The sequence below is a fragment of the Narcine bancroftii genome, chromosome 1, assembly GCF_036971445.1.
Source record: "Narcine bancroftii isolate sNarBan1 chromosome 1, sNarBan1.hap1, whole genome shotgun sequence".
Taxonomy (NCBI): Eukaryota; Metazoa; Chordata; class Chondrichthyes; order Torpediniformes; family Narcinidae; genus Narcine; species Narcine bancroftii.
This window is the reverse complement of record NC_091469.1, coordinates 391,548,595-391,564,641: the sequence shown is the minus strand read 5'-3', so window position 1 is coordinate 391,564,641 and position 16,047 is coordinate 391,548,595. Positions and strand designations below refer to the sequence as shown.

The following is a 16,047-nucleotide window of genomic DNA, read 5'->3' as shown; positions in this document are numbered from 1 at the left end:
AAAACCTCCCCCACCTTTTTATATCCTAGACCTATGGCTGAATGTTTACTTGCTCCTGGAGGATCATTGCTATCCAGCTTGAATTAAGCTACCCTTTTGTTACCCTGTATTCCAGAGTGGTTATGATAAGTGCCTACTTGAATGCTTGCAAGAGTCAGATTCATTTGGTCAAAATCTGTAAATTGTAACCTGTTGAAGTTGCAGATGTTAATAGAGAATTGAAAGAATTAAGTTAGGAATGTTTGTGGAAAGCCAGGTCTCTCTGCATATCCCAATCTATTGCCATATACCTTTCTGTTTTTCATATAAAAATGGATAACCACATTTGTCCATATTGCACTTGCTCACCAGTTCATTGTGTAAATCACCTTGAAGCATCCTTGCATCAACTTCATAACTCATAATCCTGCTCTGTTGGATACTTCACTTCCCTGAGCCCCTGTTCTAAAATTTTTTGATTCCAACAGAATTAAAAAATGCATTCTTGTTAATCTAACAAAGAATTGTTGGAGGAACTTAGCAGGTCTGACAGCATCCATAGGTAGAAATTGTCAGTCAGCATTTTGGGTCTGGACCCTTTACCAAACTAAATTTGGAAGAAGATTAAGATTTAAGTGTCCAGACATGAAGGATTCATTGTCCATTTCTACTCATGGATGCTGACAGACTTGCTGAGTTCTTGCTGTAATTCTTTGCTTAAGGTTCTAGCATCTGCAGTCTTTAGGCTTTTTCAGGTGCATTCTACGCTAAGAATGCACCTGAAGAAGCAGAAGCAGCCCTTTAAATTGCCATTCAAGTGGCAGCGTTTAAAGCGCAACGCTGGCCACCTGAAGGACACAGCTGCACAGGATGCGGCTCTGAGCACACTCCGTCCGGCTCCTGCCCAGTGTCAGCTGTGATCAGCAGCATGACCCTTAAACATCCGCTTTCAGCCAGCTACATTCAGGTGGCTGGGGAGCCACTGAGCTGAGCTGATTATCCCTCTCGGAGGAAGTTACGTAGCTCACCTCAAGAGCGCCTCCTGCACATTCAGGTGGCCTCAAAACACATTGCCTAAACAAACGGCTTTGCATGCAGGGCAATTGGCCACCTGAAAATGCCTTTTGTGATACTTTAATCTTTTTGATCTGTTCACCAACCTTCAAAGATCCACACACATTTACCTTAATACCAGAACTAGGTTCCTTGATTCATAGATGCAATGCAGCATTTTCTTCCAAACTGAAATTGACTAACTGTTGCAAAATTTGCACATGCATGTAAAATCTGCCAAGCAAATTAATCTTGATTTATCATACTCTTGAGTCAATCTGTAAAATTTCAAATTGTGTTTTGTACGCCCACATCCAAATCGTTGAACTCAAACACCACAGTTGCTGGAACATTGAAATGGAAACACAAAATACTAGAAATACTCGGGTGAAAGGTCTTTAACATGAAATATTAACATTTTATTCTTTCCAAATCAATATACTGAAGGCCTGGTTCTGCCACTTGGAGTATTGCATTATATGCTCCCTCTAGTGTGAAAACGAACTTTTCTCTACTGCTCTCTATTCTTTGGTCATTTAACCAGTCTTCTGATTCTGCTGTCTGGCCTGTTTTTTTCCCCCCATGGGCTCTGGTCTTGATGACTCACCTGATCTGTGGCGCTTTCTCACAAGTATTTTTTGAAAGTTCATAAGCACCACACCAATCTCATTACCTCCTCAAAAAATTGCTAGTTGCAATATGTCAAAACTGAGCTATTAGCTGAAAAAAGTAATGTTTATATTACTGTTTGCTCTGTTATGCAAGTTATTTATGACTTTATTATGTCTGCATTTTGCATATTGTTGGTTCATCTTCATCTTGGAATAGAGACTGAACTGTAATGTTTTCTTGTTTCAGAATATGGGTCTGAGGATATTAACATTCTTCCTGGAGGGTTAGCGCTGATCAGCTCTGTGAGTCAGCATTTAATATCTAATAATTCATTAGTTTCAGGAAAAAAAACTAGTTGGAATTGATTTCAAGACATGAGCTGTTTGCTTTATCTTCAAATATTTTTATTTTAATGCTGTATGTTCAATTTTTATTAGCCAATGCTCATGTGGTTTGGAAATTAAATTGCTTTCTTTCCCCTTGAAATGGAATTTAAATCCAAGGGATGTTAGAATTCCAATGGCATCCTTGCTCTCAATTGATGGAAATCCAGTATTTTGTTTTTTTTTCTTAATTGTAAAATTCAGATCAGTCGCTGGGGAATAAAATAATGTTACATTGTATCACAATAACATTTGGCACAATTTAAATGGTTCTTGAAGCTTTCTAGGAAATTGCTTCACTCGACCACAGAAGAGAAAAACCTTACATCTGTTGTTTGATGTACTTATGGAAAAAAAACATGAATAGAAATAATACTCTTATTTGATATTTTGCCATCAAAATATTTCTGTTGCTAAGTTGTTCAGTGATCTAATAATAGTCTTTAAAAATAGAAATTCTGTTCATTGTTTCTTCAGAATATTGATTATGATAAATTTAGAATCACAACCTATTCGTTCATTGACAGTTTTTTTTTCGCGTGTTTGATCAAAATGCCTTATTTTGAACAACTTGGACTGCAGAATTTAAACTTCTCATGCTTAGTTTTTCCTAACAGGAAATATGCTAAATACTTAAACTTGAAAATTTCATTAGTTTTCAATGAAATAGATTATAATACATTTTTTTTTTCATAAGTGAAAGACTAATTAGCTGGAATTGTAGTTTGGTTTAATTTCTTTGATAAAATTCTTATTGTTTTGTGGATGAATTGTTGTCCATTATTGTAGCTTGTGCTTAATTCCAGTGCATAGTTTATATGTAGTAGTTAATATTTATCTGCCTGCAACAGCCCTAATGTTTCATGTAAAATGCCCTAAACGGTTCTGCTGTAATAGTGAAGATCAGACGAACTCGAGCATTTTAGGAAAACGTAGGTTTTGCATGCTTAGTTTAAATTCTTATGCCTTGGCACAGAATATGCTTAATTTCTAATATAAAATAAATCTTATCCTTATTTGTTGTTTATATATGTGCTTTTTAAGGGCCTGAAATATCCGATGCTGCCAAACTTTGCCCCTGATCAGCCTGGGAAGATATTCCTTGTGGATCTGAATAATCCAACCTTGAAAGCTGTTGAATTGAGAATTGCTCGTGGTTTTGATGTGGAATCCTTTAATCCACATGGTCTGAGCACATATATAGAAGAAGGTATCATTGATTATTGTTTATTTGGGGAAGTAGAGGGAGAACTCCAGATTGGGGAGATATCATGAATCAATAAACTGAGAACAGAAAGTCCTTGTGTTAGAACTTCAGCAAGTCCAGTCATTGAAATCAATGGGAGCAATCTCCTGCTGGGAGAAAGGTAAAAGAAAGTTTTTTAATCTGATCTAGAATCATTCCATCATCTCTTGGTCTCTTCCTGAGCTTCTTTTCTCCTTTATATACATAATATCACCCCTTTCGCAATCGTCTTGGTAAGGGGTCCCATTTCTATCGATGAATGCTCTGTTAAGTCCCTCCAGCAATATTTTGTTTTATCTAATCTAATTTAGTTTGAATACTTATTTTTAAAATATTTGTACATACAAAGTCTTCAAATATAACAAACTGGTCATATGTGCATATCACATATTTAATATAAATGTAAATTGAAAACCTATCCATATTTGTTTATTTAATAACATTTATTTTAAAAAAATCAAATTCTGTCAATATGGTTATTGACGGTCTATCTCTTTCTCATAATCCAAAATAGTTCTAGATAGAAAATAAGACTAAATTAGACAATCCCTTTAACTAAACAAAGGGTAAATTCTGTCTTATTTAATCATATGATCAATGACAACCATATTTTAACTAGTGTTTAACACATTAATCTTAAAAAAATAAAGAAAAAATAACTAAAACTAAATCTAATTGATCCCCTCCCTCTAATCAAGGTTAACTTGTAAAAATTGTGAAAATATGGATTGAACAGTGACGTTCAGACACATTATCAGAAAATCTCCAGAGTATCCAGACTTCTTAAATCTTCTAATTGTGATAATTTTCTATGAATGGGCCCCGCATTTTATCAAATTGAAACTTTCTATCTTTAATGTTATATCTAATTTTCTCCAAGCTTTAAATAGGACCTAACATCATGTAACCACTGCGTATGAGTAGGTGGAGTCTTTCCATTTAATTAAAATTACTTGTCTGGCTCTCAGCATGGTAAAAGCTAAAAACATTTTCTTGGGTTGCAGACAGACGTATATCTGGCTCATGAGAATACTTGTTTCTAAGTCTTCATTTCACCTTTTATTAACTTTTTCCAGCATTTCAAAATGTTAACAGCTCAAATTATTTATTATCGTTTGTACTTATTCCAGTGTTTTCATGGAATTTATTGCTCGATATGAATCACCCTGAGTAAACATAACAAGAAAAATAGGAGTCATCTACTTTGGTGTGTTTGAAGGCAAGACTCAGTGCCCAATATCTTGCCTGAATGATATGAATGAACCATTTTTTAAATATAATAATCCAGTAGTTACATGCCTAGCTTACATAAACAGGCTTCTTTCAAGAAAAATGCAGATTCATTTAATTACTTAAGATTAAATTCTCCAGCTGCCTGGTGAGATTCAAACATATCTTCGCATAGATGATGCAGACCTCTGAGACGACAGTAGTTTAGTCATTGTATTGGCACACTTCACAACAAAGATCTCTGCAAACTATGAGGTTGGTGGTGTGACGGCAAGGGTGTCCTCCCCAATGTTAATGTTCATAAAGCACAGAAACATGCCCTTCAGCTCATCGGGTCTGCACTGACTTTCAACCACCCACCTACCTGGATCGTAAATACCATTTTACCTTGCATTGCCATCACTTGCTCTTCCAGCATCGCTTATAACAGGAGTAATTTACTGTCACTAATTAATTTATCACCCAGGACATCTTGGCATATGGAAGATAACAGAACCACTTTGGGAAACTTACAGGAAGAGCATGCATTCTCCATGGAGAAAACACTGAAGGATGAGATTAAAACATGTTTTCATCATTTCAGTTGCAACTTCATCAGGCGATGACTTGAAATAAATGGAGTAGAACAGGATGAAGATGACTGATAATTTTGGGACAGTGAGAAATCTCACCTCTTCTATCTCTTCTAGAGCAACAATGAAGGCAGCAAAGGGTTTCTATTTGCCAATGGATATAGGAGGGATTTGATTAAATTGGCCAATGGGCGATTTGGCCACTGAAGGAACCTCTTCAAGGTGGGTCTTGATGAGTTAGCATTCGGTCATGCTCAGACATGAGAGCAGAGGTGCAGATGGTAAGCCAATAATGGCAGAATTCTCTGGTTATGTCTTTTATGTAATCTTGTAGTGAGATATACAGGTACAACATGATCCTTTATCCGGAACCCTTGGGAGCAGAGTGTTCCGAATTTCAGATTTTTCTGGATTTAGGAAAGCCCACCCGAATTGTGCTACAGTATCCACCCCCACCCACTTCCGGTCCCCTGGCCCCCCGGCAGTCTCCCCCTTCCTCCAACCGCTGGTCCCCACTTGCCGGATTTTGGAGCTTTCCAGATTTTAGATGTCCGGATAAAGGATTGTGTACCTGTAATAGGTTATAGCTTGAGATTGAAAGAAGACGACCCACACCAAGGGAGTGGAATCGACATTGGCTTTATTGAGCTGCAGCTCTGCCTTTTATAGGCAGCCGGCCGCATCATCATCATCAGGGTATGGCTTGAGCAGGGCTGGCTGCTGATTGGCTGTCCTGGATGCATGTGCCCCGATTAGACCCTCTGCAATCTGTTGATGTTTGGCCAATTTGACTGCTATTCCTTCAGCCTATGGGAGTGGGCACCTCATCCCGTTTGCTGTCTACCTGATCGTTGTGTTTGAAGGCCGTTTGCTGTGTCGGCCCGCAGATTTGGCCGCAGGTTGCTACATGACTCCGCCCCACCCACCCCCGAGAACTGGCAGTTGGGACACTTTCTTTTGGTGGCCGACCCCTGCGCTGTGGGCTCATGTGAGTGACTGGCTGGTTAACGTCTAAGTGGGCCAGTTTAGCCGATTGAGCATGCCGCCAATGTCCAACACACAGCTGGAGCTGTTGTGCCTGATGACACTGTATGGCCCTTCATAAAGTTGTTGAAGAGGTGGCCGGTGGGCCCTGAATCAGACGAATGCATAGTGACAGTCTGCAAAGTTCTTTGGGACAAAGCTTCTGACATGCCCATGATCTCTGGGCTTAACTGGGGCCAGTGAGCTTAGGCTCTTGCACAGTCGAGGCAACATGGCCATCAGTAGCTCCCCAAGCCCTCTGAAGCCACCACAAATTCGCCTGGGATGACGAGGGGCATGCCATAGATCAACGGCAGAGGGTGCCTCGCGATCCTCTTTCAGAATGGTGCAGATGCCTAGCAAGATCCAAGTTTGTTGGCCCAGTTCAGTCCGGTAAGTTGGGCTATCAGAGCTGTCTTCCGGTGCCTGTGAAACCTCTCCACCAGGCCATTGGCTATGGGTGGTATGCCGTGGTGGAGTTGAGTCCCTAGGGCATTTGCTAAGGTGGTCCACAGGCTGGAAGTGAATTTGGCCCCCTTGTCGGATGCTGTGTTTGGGGACCCCGAATGTGCCACCCAGGTGTTCAGTAATGCCCGTGCACATCTCTCTGTAGAGATTTCAGGTTGTGGCTCCACCTCTGGCCATCTAGTCATCTGGTCGACCATAGTCAATAGATAATGTGCACTTCTGGATATAGGTAGGGGCCCCACAATGTCTATGCGGGCAGCGTTCTGGTTCAAAGGGCTGTGGAAGGGCTTTAATGGGGGTCTAGACCTTGGATGTCTGGCACTGAGTACGTTTTGGCCCACTAAGTGACCTCTTTTCGGAGGCCATGCCAGACGTACCTGTTAGCCACCATTCTAGCTGTAGTCCTGATAACGGGGTGATCCAAATTGTGGACCGAATCAAAATCTCCTCCTCCATCCGATCAGAATGCCGGGGCGTTTGAGGTGTCGCAGAGCAATGTGCAGTTACCTGGGGCAATCTGGATGCCCTACAATTGCAGGCCGCTAAGTACCGTCCAGTCCGCCAGTATGTCAGAGTCTGCCTGCTGTACATCTGCCAGGGCCGCATAATCGATACTCGGGGCGGGGTTGTGCACTGCTAAGATAGCCGGATGGGATAGGGCATCGGCTACCATATTGGATTTGCCAGCGATATGTTCAATGTTGAAATTCAGATATGTAGGACAGGTGCCACTGTTGCCTGGCTGACCGTGGGTCTGACACCTTGTTGAAAGCAAAGGCAAGTGGTTTGTGGTCTGTGTAAATTTTGAACTTGCTGCCTTCCAGGAAGTAACGGAAATTCCGAATTGCCAGGTATAAAGCTAACAGCTCCCTATCAAAGGCACTGTATTTGAGCTCTGGTGCCTTGAGATGTTTACTGAAAAAGGCCAGCAGCTGCCAGTGTCCATTAACCAGTTACTCAAATAAACCCCCAACTTGCTGTGCTGGAGGTGTTTACCGTGAGGGCAGTCCTGGGATGCACAAGGAGGGAGGCTTTAGCCAGGGTGTCTTTGGTTGCTTGGAAAGCCGGTTACCTCCTGTGTCCATTGAATGTCTTTACTGGGCCCTACCATGAGAGGAAATAGAGGGCTCATTGTGGGGCTGCTGCAAGTATGAAGCGATGATTAAAAATTGTCCATACCTGAAAACTCTTGTTGTACCTTTATGGTCGTTGGTTTGGGGAAGGAACAGATGGTGTCCAGTTTGGTGGGTAACGGCCTGGCCCCATGTTGGTTAATGTGATAGCCCAGGAAATCAATTGTCTCTCTGCTAAACTGGCACTTGGCCAGTTTCTTGGTTAAACTGAACTCGCTTAGCCTGGAGAACAATAGTCTTAAGTGAGTAGTGTGCTCGGTGCAGGTGTGGTTGGCTATTAAAATATCTTCTAGGTAAACAAAGGCAAAGTGCAGATCCCGGCCCTCTGCATCTATCAACCTCTGGAAAGTCTGAGCTGTGTTTTTCAGCCTGAATGGCATGCAGAGGAATTTGAAAAATCCAAAGTGGTTTATGATGGCAGCTTTGGAAATGTCATCAGGGTGAACTGGAATCTTATGATAACCCCTGATGAGGTCCACCTTGGAGAATATCCATGCCCCTTGCAGATTAGCAGCGACCCACCATGCCTGACAGATATCCTGTGCCCCTTATCCTTATCCTGGTTAAGGGGCATGGGATATCTGTCTGACATGGTGGCCTCATTTAAGCGCCAGTAGTCTCCGCACGTCCTCCAAACTCCCGCTGCCTTAGGTACCATATGGAGGGGGAGGTTAATGGGCTATTGGAGTGCCGCACAATGCTGAGTTCCTTCATCTTTCAAAACTCTTCTCTAGCCAGGTTGAGTTTCTCAGGGTTAGGTGGAGTGGAGACGCTGTGCTCTGGCGTGGAGGGGAGGGCCCATCGTAATATTTGGTGTCTCACTTCATATTTAGGTTCCGCTAAGTTGAAATTGGGTGTAGTGATGGAGGGGAATTCCGCTAAGTCTCGAGTGAATTCATTGTTGGTTGTACTCACCGAGTGCAGATAGGGGTTAGTAAGTATGGTGCCCTTGAGTGAAAGTGTATGAAATGTCTGGGCATATACTAGCCAATGCCCCTTAATGTCCAACAGTGCAAGTTGGCTCTCAGGAAATAAACACCCAGTAATAGTTGTATGGCCACCACTGCAAGCTTCCAGGTGAACTGTTTGTCCCCAAAGCAGAGGGGAATTGTACGGGTGCCAAATGTTTGAATGTTGGAGCTGTTTGCTGCTCGAAGCTCTCAGCCCATCTTGCCGCTATGGGCCTCTCGGCTAGACAGGGAGGATGCTGTAATGTGCCCTGGTGTAAACCAAGAAATGTCGGCCTGATAGGGAGTTTTAGATGTGGAGGAGGCTATACAGTTGGCTGGTTGTTGCAGCCATTAATGATGGCCGGCCTTAGTATTTCCCTGGAACGTGCAGGGGGAGTGGCATCAAATGGCCTCAGAACCCCATTGTTGATAATAGAAACAGTATTACTCACTGGTGGGGCGTGGCGTTCAGGTGGGTGGTTGGTTGGTCTGTCGGCGGGCTTCCTGGCTGGGTGTTGCTGACGAGGTGCTGTCACCTGTTCGAGCGAAGCGCAGCCATCTCTCTTTGCTGCCCATAGCACATCTGCTCAGGCAGCCACCCTCCTGGGGTCATCGATGTCTTCATCTGCAATGAGTAGCCAGATCTCTTCAGGCAGCTGATCCAGGAAAATCTACTGGTATAGCGGGCAAGAGGTGCGGCCATCATTGAGAGCAAGCATGCCACTCATGATGGTGGAAGGGGCCCAGTCCCTCAAACCGTTGATGTGCAGCAGTCTGGCCACGTACTTGCACTTTGAGAGCCTGAAAGTACGGGTTAATAGCTACTTGATGGCCACATACTTTCCTTGCTCTGGGGGCTGCTGGAGGAAGTCTGTCTTGATCATCTGCGGAGATCCGGCAAATGGCAAACTGTGCCTCGGCTGACTGAAACAACACCCATGGTTGTGATGTTCAGATTGTAGGCTATTCCTCCTTCATTGGGTCCAAAATACCATATGGACCAATCGGAATCACCATTGTAGCGGGGTCGCTACAGTTATAGCTCGAGGTTGAAAGAAGACTCGCACACTAAGGGAGTGCAATCGACACTGACTTTATTGGGCTGCAGGTTTGCCTTTTATAGGCAGCTGGCTGTGTCAACACTGGTGCATGGCTTGAGTGGGGCTGGCTGTTGATTGGCTGTCCTGGATGCGTGGGATGTTGGACCCCCTGTCATCTATTGGCGGTGATTGGCCGATTCGACTGCTGTACCTGTGGCCTACAGGAGTGGGCGTCTCATCCTGCGTGCTGTCTACCCTATTGTCGTGTTCGACAGCAGTTTGCTGTGTTGGCCCGTGGAAAAGGCTGCGGGCCGTTACAATCTCTAGGTCAGAAACGAATTACAGTATGTTTCTGATTATCTGAAAGCTGTTTTACCAAAATTTCCAGTTATCCTCAAAAATTTTCAGCAAGACCTCACAAAATCTCACAGGTTGGAAAAAAAATTTTTGATTTTTTTTAAACCTACCGTGCTCAAGTGGGACTCTTGACACACTGATAGTACCATTTTGAATTCAATGGAGCTCTCGTGTACTCGAGTGTACTTAAAGTAAGAATTAAACTTTATGTTTGAAAATCCATTCCTTGTTCTTGTTTTAACTACTGTACAAGTACTATGCTGATGCTACTGGGCTAGGGTCAGAGCGGGGACCTAGGGCTCCTGGGAAATTCTGGCCTGATGGAGGCTGATGCTCGGGTGAGGCCAGCAGAGACTAAGAATCCACCATTGTAAGGCCAGCAGAGACTAAGAATCGACCATTGTAAGGCCAGCAGAGACTAAGAATCTACCATTGTAAGGCCAGCAGAGACTAAGAATCCACCATTGTAAGGCCAGCAGAGACTAAGAATCGACCATTGTAAGGCCAGCAGAGACTAAGAATCGACCATTGTAAGGCCAGCAGAGACTAAGAATCCACCATTGTAAGGCCAGCAGAGACTAAGAATCGACCATTGTAAGGCCAGCAGAGACTAAGAATCCACCATTGTAAGGCCAGCAGAGACTAAGAATCCACCATTGTAAGGCCAGCAGAGACTAAGAATCCACCATTGTAAGGCCAGCAGAGACTAAGAATCCACCATTGTAAGGCCAGCAGAGACTAAGAATCCACCATTGTAAGGCCAGCAGAGACTAAGAATCCACCATTGTAAGGCCAGCAGAGACTAAGAATCCACCATTGTAAGGCCAGCAGAGACTAAGAATCCACCATTGTAAGGCCAGCAGAGTTATCATAGGGAGTTAGCACAATGCTATTACAGTGCCAGCGACTTGGGTTTGAATATGCTGCAGTCTGTAAGAAGTTTGTATGACTTTTCCTTGTCCATGTTTGTTTCCTCCAGGTGCTCAATTTCCTCCCATGTTCCAAAGACATACAGGTTAATTGGTTACATGAGTGTAAATAGGTGGTGGAAGGGCCGTTTACTGTGTTGTTGCTCAAATTCAAGCAATAAACAAATAAAGTTAATTATTAAAGTAATCTTGAATACTAGAGAGTAGTTCATAAAAGATTTGTTGTTAATTTGCTTGATGGGAAGCCCTGGGAATTCAGTCTATAATCATTTGAAAGGCTAACATAAAATTTTTTTACTAAGAATGGGAAGGAATGAATACTGCTGAAGTGAAGGCTAAACATGTTTAGATTGGGTATCTCCATTATGGATATGCTTAGCTTTGAAATTACTTCAGAATTATTTACAGTGGCTTCTTGTTTATCATGGATTGGAAGATTAGCTTTTGGATAGAAGGCGGAATCAGAATAGGAAGGCCATTTTTGAGGCTGGAAGGATGTTATTAGTCAAATAGCCCAAGAATTAGTTCCTAGTCCTTAATTATTTACCATTTGTATTAGTAACTTGGAGATGACAGGGTGGAAGGTATATTGCTGCAGTGAGAATGTTGAATTCTCTAACTAGATGTTAATAAAAACTTGGCAAATGGTTTTATTATAGGAAAATGTGAGGTTATATATTTCAACAAAAGTATAAACAGACTATTATCAAATTGGAGGATTGTAGACAAGTGAAATACAGAGAAATATAGGTGTTTTGTGTGTAAATCACAACAGATTAAATAGGTGTCGTAAATAGGGTGTCAAATGGCATGCTAGAATTTATTCTAAAGGGTGTGGAAGTATGATTACAATTGAAAAGGAATATTGTGCAGAGTTTTGGTCCCCTTGGTTAAAGAAAGGATATATTGACATTGGAGGCAGTCTCAAAGAGATTCACAATACTAACTCTTGAGATGCAAGGGTTGTCCTATCAGAAACATTAAAGAAATTAGACATTTATTCTTTGTACTAAAATAGAATGAGGGGTGATCTTATTGTAATGTACAAGATTGTTGGGGATGTGACAGGGTAGGTGTTGAAATATTTTCATGAATGGGAGAATCTTGAAAAAGGGGATATAGTGACCTACCTAATTTTAAAAAGAAAAAAATCTTGGAACTTGCTCCTGCGGATGGTGGTGAGTGCCATGGAGTATTACAGCATCAACAAAAGCCATTCGCCTATAACATTCATGCTAACCAATGGGTATTAATCCCATCTTCCAGCATTTGGCCTATGGTTTTCTGTGCCTGGTCAGTTGAAGATTTAAAATAAAAAATTACATTTATTATCTGAGCAAATCTATAGACCAGGGTGGAAGGTATATTGCTGCAGTGAGAATGTTGAATTCTCTAACTAGATGTTAATAAAAACTTGGCAAATGGTTTTATTATAGGAAAATGTGAGGTTATATATTTCAACAAAAGTATACCTGTATACCTGTATGCCTACCTCAGGCAGAGCATTCATTCAAGGTTACATGTCTCTCTCTGGTTGAACAAGATTCCCCTCAGATCTCCTCAAAATCACTTCCCTTGTGCTACATCCTTTTCCTCTTAACTTCATTCCCTTCTGATTAGGGAAAAGTTTCCTCCAGTTATTAATGTTGTTTCTTATTCTAGATGGTACGGTTCTCGTTTTTGTTGTGAATCATCCACAGATGACAAGCACTGTGGAACTTTTTAAGTTTGAAGAAGAACAACTTAGTCTGATACATTTAAAGACCATCCGACATGAACTTTTATACAAGTATGTTGTTCAAATGTAAATGAGCAATCATGATATGATAAAAGTTTTATTTTGTAAAGAAGAATCAAAAATTTGGTTTGAAATAGCCACAAACACAGCTGTTTACATGTTCAGTTTGAGGGTGTTAAACCTAGTTCTGAAACTAGTTTTTTCAACCTTCCTCCACTTTTTTTGTCTTTTACAAACATACTTATCAAACATCCTATATTTGTGTTTGTTATTAATGTATCGCAAACATCATTTGTTGAGGTACATGAATTGCCTGGAGCCATATACCTGGGTCATTACCATTTCTGTTCATACAAAGTGATCCTGAGTCAGAAACTGTACAAAATGTTCAAGTCTGCAGGTCAATATAAAAATGGGAGAAATGAAAGCACTGTAGAATAAGCTAGATAAGATGTGTGAGTGAATAGAAAAATGCATCTGTAGCTTTGAGACACAACAATGGTTCTTAATCCATTTGCCGTTGCGAGACACATTTTAAATTCTCACATCTCACCCACACAATTTACTTCATATGGATTCATTTAGAAAAAAAAGCTTCAAATCTGTTATGGGCGAGCTGTCTGAGTCAGCATATAGGAGGGAGATTGAAAACTTGCCTGAATGGTGCACTAATAACAACCTCCCACTCAAGGTCACCAAAATCAAGGAACTGATTGTAGACTCTAGGATGGGAAACAAGAAGGGTACAATCCATTGATCATTAGGGGATCAGAGGTGGAGAGGGTGAGCAAATTTAAATTCCTGGGAGTCACTATCTCAGAGGACATTTCTTGACCCCCATCACGACATTGTGACATTGGGTGACGATAACAGGCCTCAATGACTGGTACTCCTTTGAGTGTCTGGTGATGGAATGCATCAAAGTGCATCTCCCAGAGATACTGGACCCATTTCAGTTCACCTACAGATGGAACCATTCCACTAAGGATGCCATAGCCTTGTCTCTCCACTCTCTGCTGAGCCACCAGGAAAATGAAGCTTTGTGCCAGGCACTGGTCTATGACCAGCTTTGCATTTAAGCTATCCACACTGGGACTCAACACCCATCTCTGAAACTGGATTCTGGACTTCCTAACAGAACGATCACAATCTGTCCGGGTCGATAGCATAATGTTGAGTACTGTCATGCTGAATACTGGTACACCTCAGGATTGTGTGCTCAGCCTGCCCTTGTTCATACTATTAACCCATGACTTCATTGCCTGATCCAGCTCCAACAGAGTTATCAAATTTGCAAATGACATGATAGTAGTTGGCCTCCTCAGCAACAATAATGAGACACACTGCAGAGAAGAGGTCTTGCGTTATGGTGCAAAAGTAACAACCGTGAATCTCAATTTGGACAAGGCAAAGGAGATGATTATGGACTTCAGGAGGACGAGGGACAGCCACCCTCCACTACAATAAGTCTGTAGTGGAAAGTGTAGAGAGCACCAAGTTCCTTGGAGTCCACTTAAGTAATGACCAATCTTGGACACACAACCTCTCACTTGTCAGGAAGGCGCAATAGTTCTCCCTAAAAAGGCTGAGGCGTGCAGGGCTACCGGCTACCATCCTGTCAATTTTCTGCAGGAGCTCTATCGAGAGCGTCCTGACTGGCTGCATCACCGTGTGGTGCAGTTGCTGTAGGGCAGTGGTTTTTAAACTGCCCCCTAAACTCGCATTCCACCTTAAACAATCCCTATGCCATAAGTGCTCTCTGATTAGTGAGGGATTGCTTAAGGTGGGATGTGAATGGAAAGAAAAAGTTTGAAAACCACTGTTTTAATTGAACCTAATTGATATGTGCTCAGTTTCATAACTCCAAAGGAAATGGGCCAATGACATTTTTTCTCTTCATTAACAATTGGGTGTAGAGCAGTGGTTTTCAACCTTCTCTTTCCACTCACATACCACCTCAAGCCATCCCTTACTAATCACAGAGCACTTATGACATAGGGATTCCTTAAGGTGGAATGTGAGTTTGAGAGGGCAGTTTAAAAACCACTGCTGTAAGGCAGTGGTTCTCAACCTTTTTCTTTCCACTCATGTACCACTTTAAGTATCCCTATGCCATCGGTGCTCTGTGATTAGTAAGGGATGGCTTAAGGTGGTATGTGAGTGGAAAGAGAAGGTTGAGAATCACTGCTCTACACCCAATTGTTACTGAAATATTTTGCTTGAGAAAAATTGTCATTTGGCCCATTCTCTTTGGAATTATGAAACTATGCACATTTTGTATCAACAGAAATAGTATTGACCCAGGTATATGGCTCCTGTGACACCTCAGGGAATGCATTGAATGGTTTGGGATCCTTTGATGTTTGGGGTGTATATTCATAACTTGGATATGAATGTAGGAGATCTGACAAATATTTTTGTAAAAGACACAAAAATTGGAGATGTTCTAGGTAGCAAGGAAGATTGGGAAGATTAGTTTTTGACCTAGGTTTATCACCCTCTCACTGAATTTCAAATTCTACTGTTATGATCACTTTTTCTTCGGGATACTTCATGATGATGCCATTAATTAGCCTTGTTTCATTAACGTGGTGTCAGATCTAAATTAGCCTGTATTCTGCTTAATTCCTCAATATATTGCTCCAGAAATCTAGTCTGAATATGCTTGGTCCCTTTGCCAGTTCGCTTTTTCAATCAAAATATAATTTAAAACTGCCCTTGATTGCAGTATCTTTTTAACAAGCCCCCATTATTTTCTGAATTATGTTCTGTCCTACAATATTGCAAGAGTGTTGTATACAACTCCAAGAGCAGCAGATTATATGTATTTAGGTAGGAGACAGAATGCAGAGTGAGCAGCCTTTGGAATATTGGAACAAGGGTCACAATAATATATTTTTGGTATTTTGATATGGAAGATAGTAGTTCTATGAGACTAGCTGTATCTTTTTAAGCTGCTTTATCTTTAATTTGTTGCTTTTCATTTGATTTTTGAATTATTGCATTCAAAGTGTGGTTAGTTCTACGTGGGCCTAAATCAGGGGTTGGCAAAGTGGTTTATATTGACCCCTGGGGGGGATCGATGGGACTATCCAAGAGGTCAATAAATGTTTAGGCTATAGAGAAATGTATCATTGGTAATATTTATTTATTTTACACGTTTGGGGGTCAATGAGAGATCAAGGATTCAATGAAGAGGCTGATGGTTTAAAAAGTTTGCCAACCCCTGGTCTAGAGCTATGGATATTAATGGAACATATTAACATGAACAATAAATGTTGACTGAGGTAGCAGAAAGTACCAATGTCTGTGCCATTTCTGCACACCAATGCAG

At 41.6% G+C, this 16,047-nt stretch overlaps 1 protein-coding gene across 3 annotated transcripts in view; it reads left to right on the top strand.

The window, feature by feature from the left end:
- LOC138751422 (serum paraoxonase/arylesterase 2-like) overlaps nt 1–16,047 on the top strand; it is a 44,645-nt gene that overhangs the window by 7,866 nt on the left and 20,732 nt on the right. For all 3 annotated transcript variants that reach the window (XR_011349911.1, XR_011349910.1, XM_069913671.1), the window contains exons 3-5: nt 1,891–1,946; nt 3,072–3,237; nt 12,638–12,764. Coding sequence is in view for 1 of the 3 variants with exons in the window: in XM_069913671.1 (XP_069769772.1) it covers nt 1,891–1,946; nt 3,072–3,237; nt 12,638–12,764 (349 nt within the window). In the remaining 2 variants the exon portion in view is untranslated. The remainder of the gene's footprint in view (nt 1–1,890; nt 1,947–3,071; nt 3,238–12,637; nt 12,765–16,047) is intronic.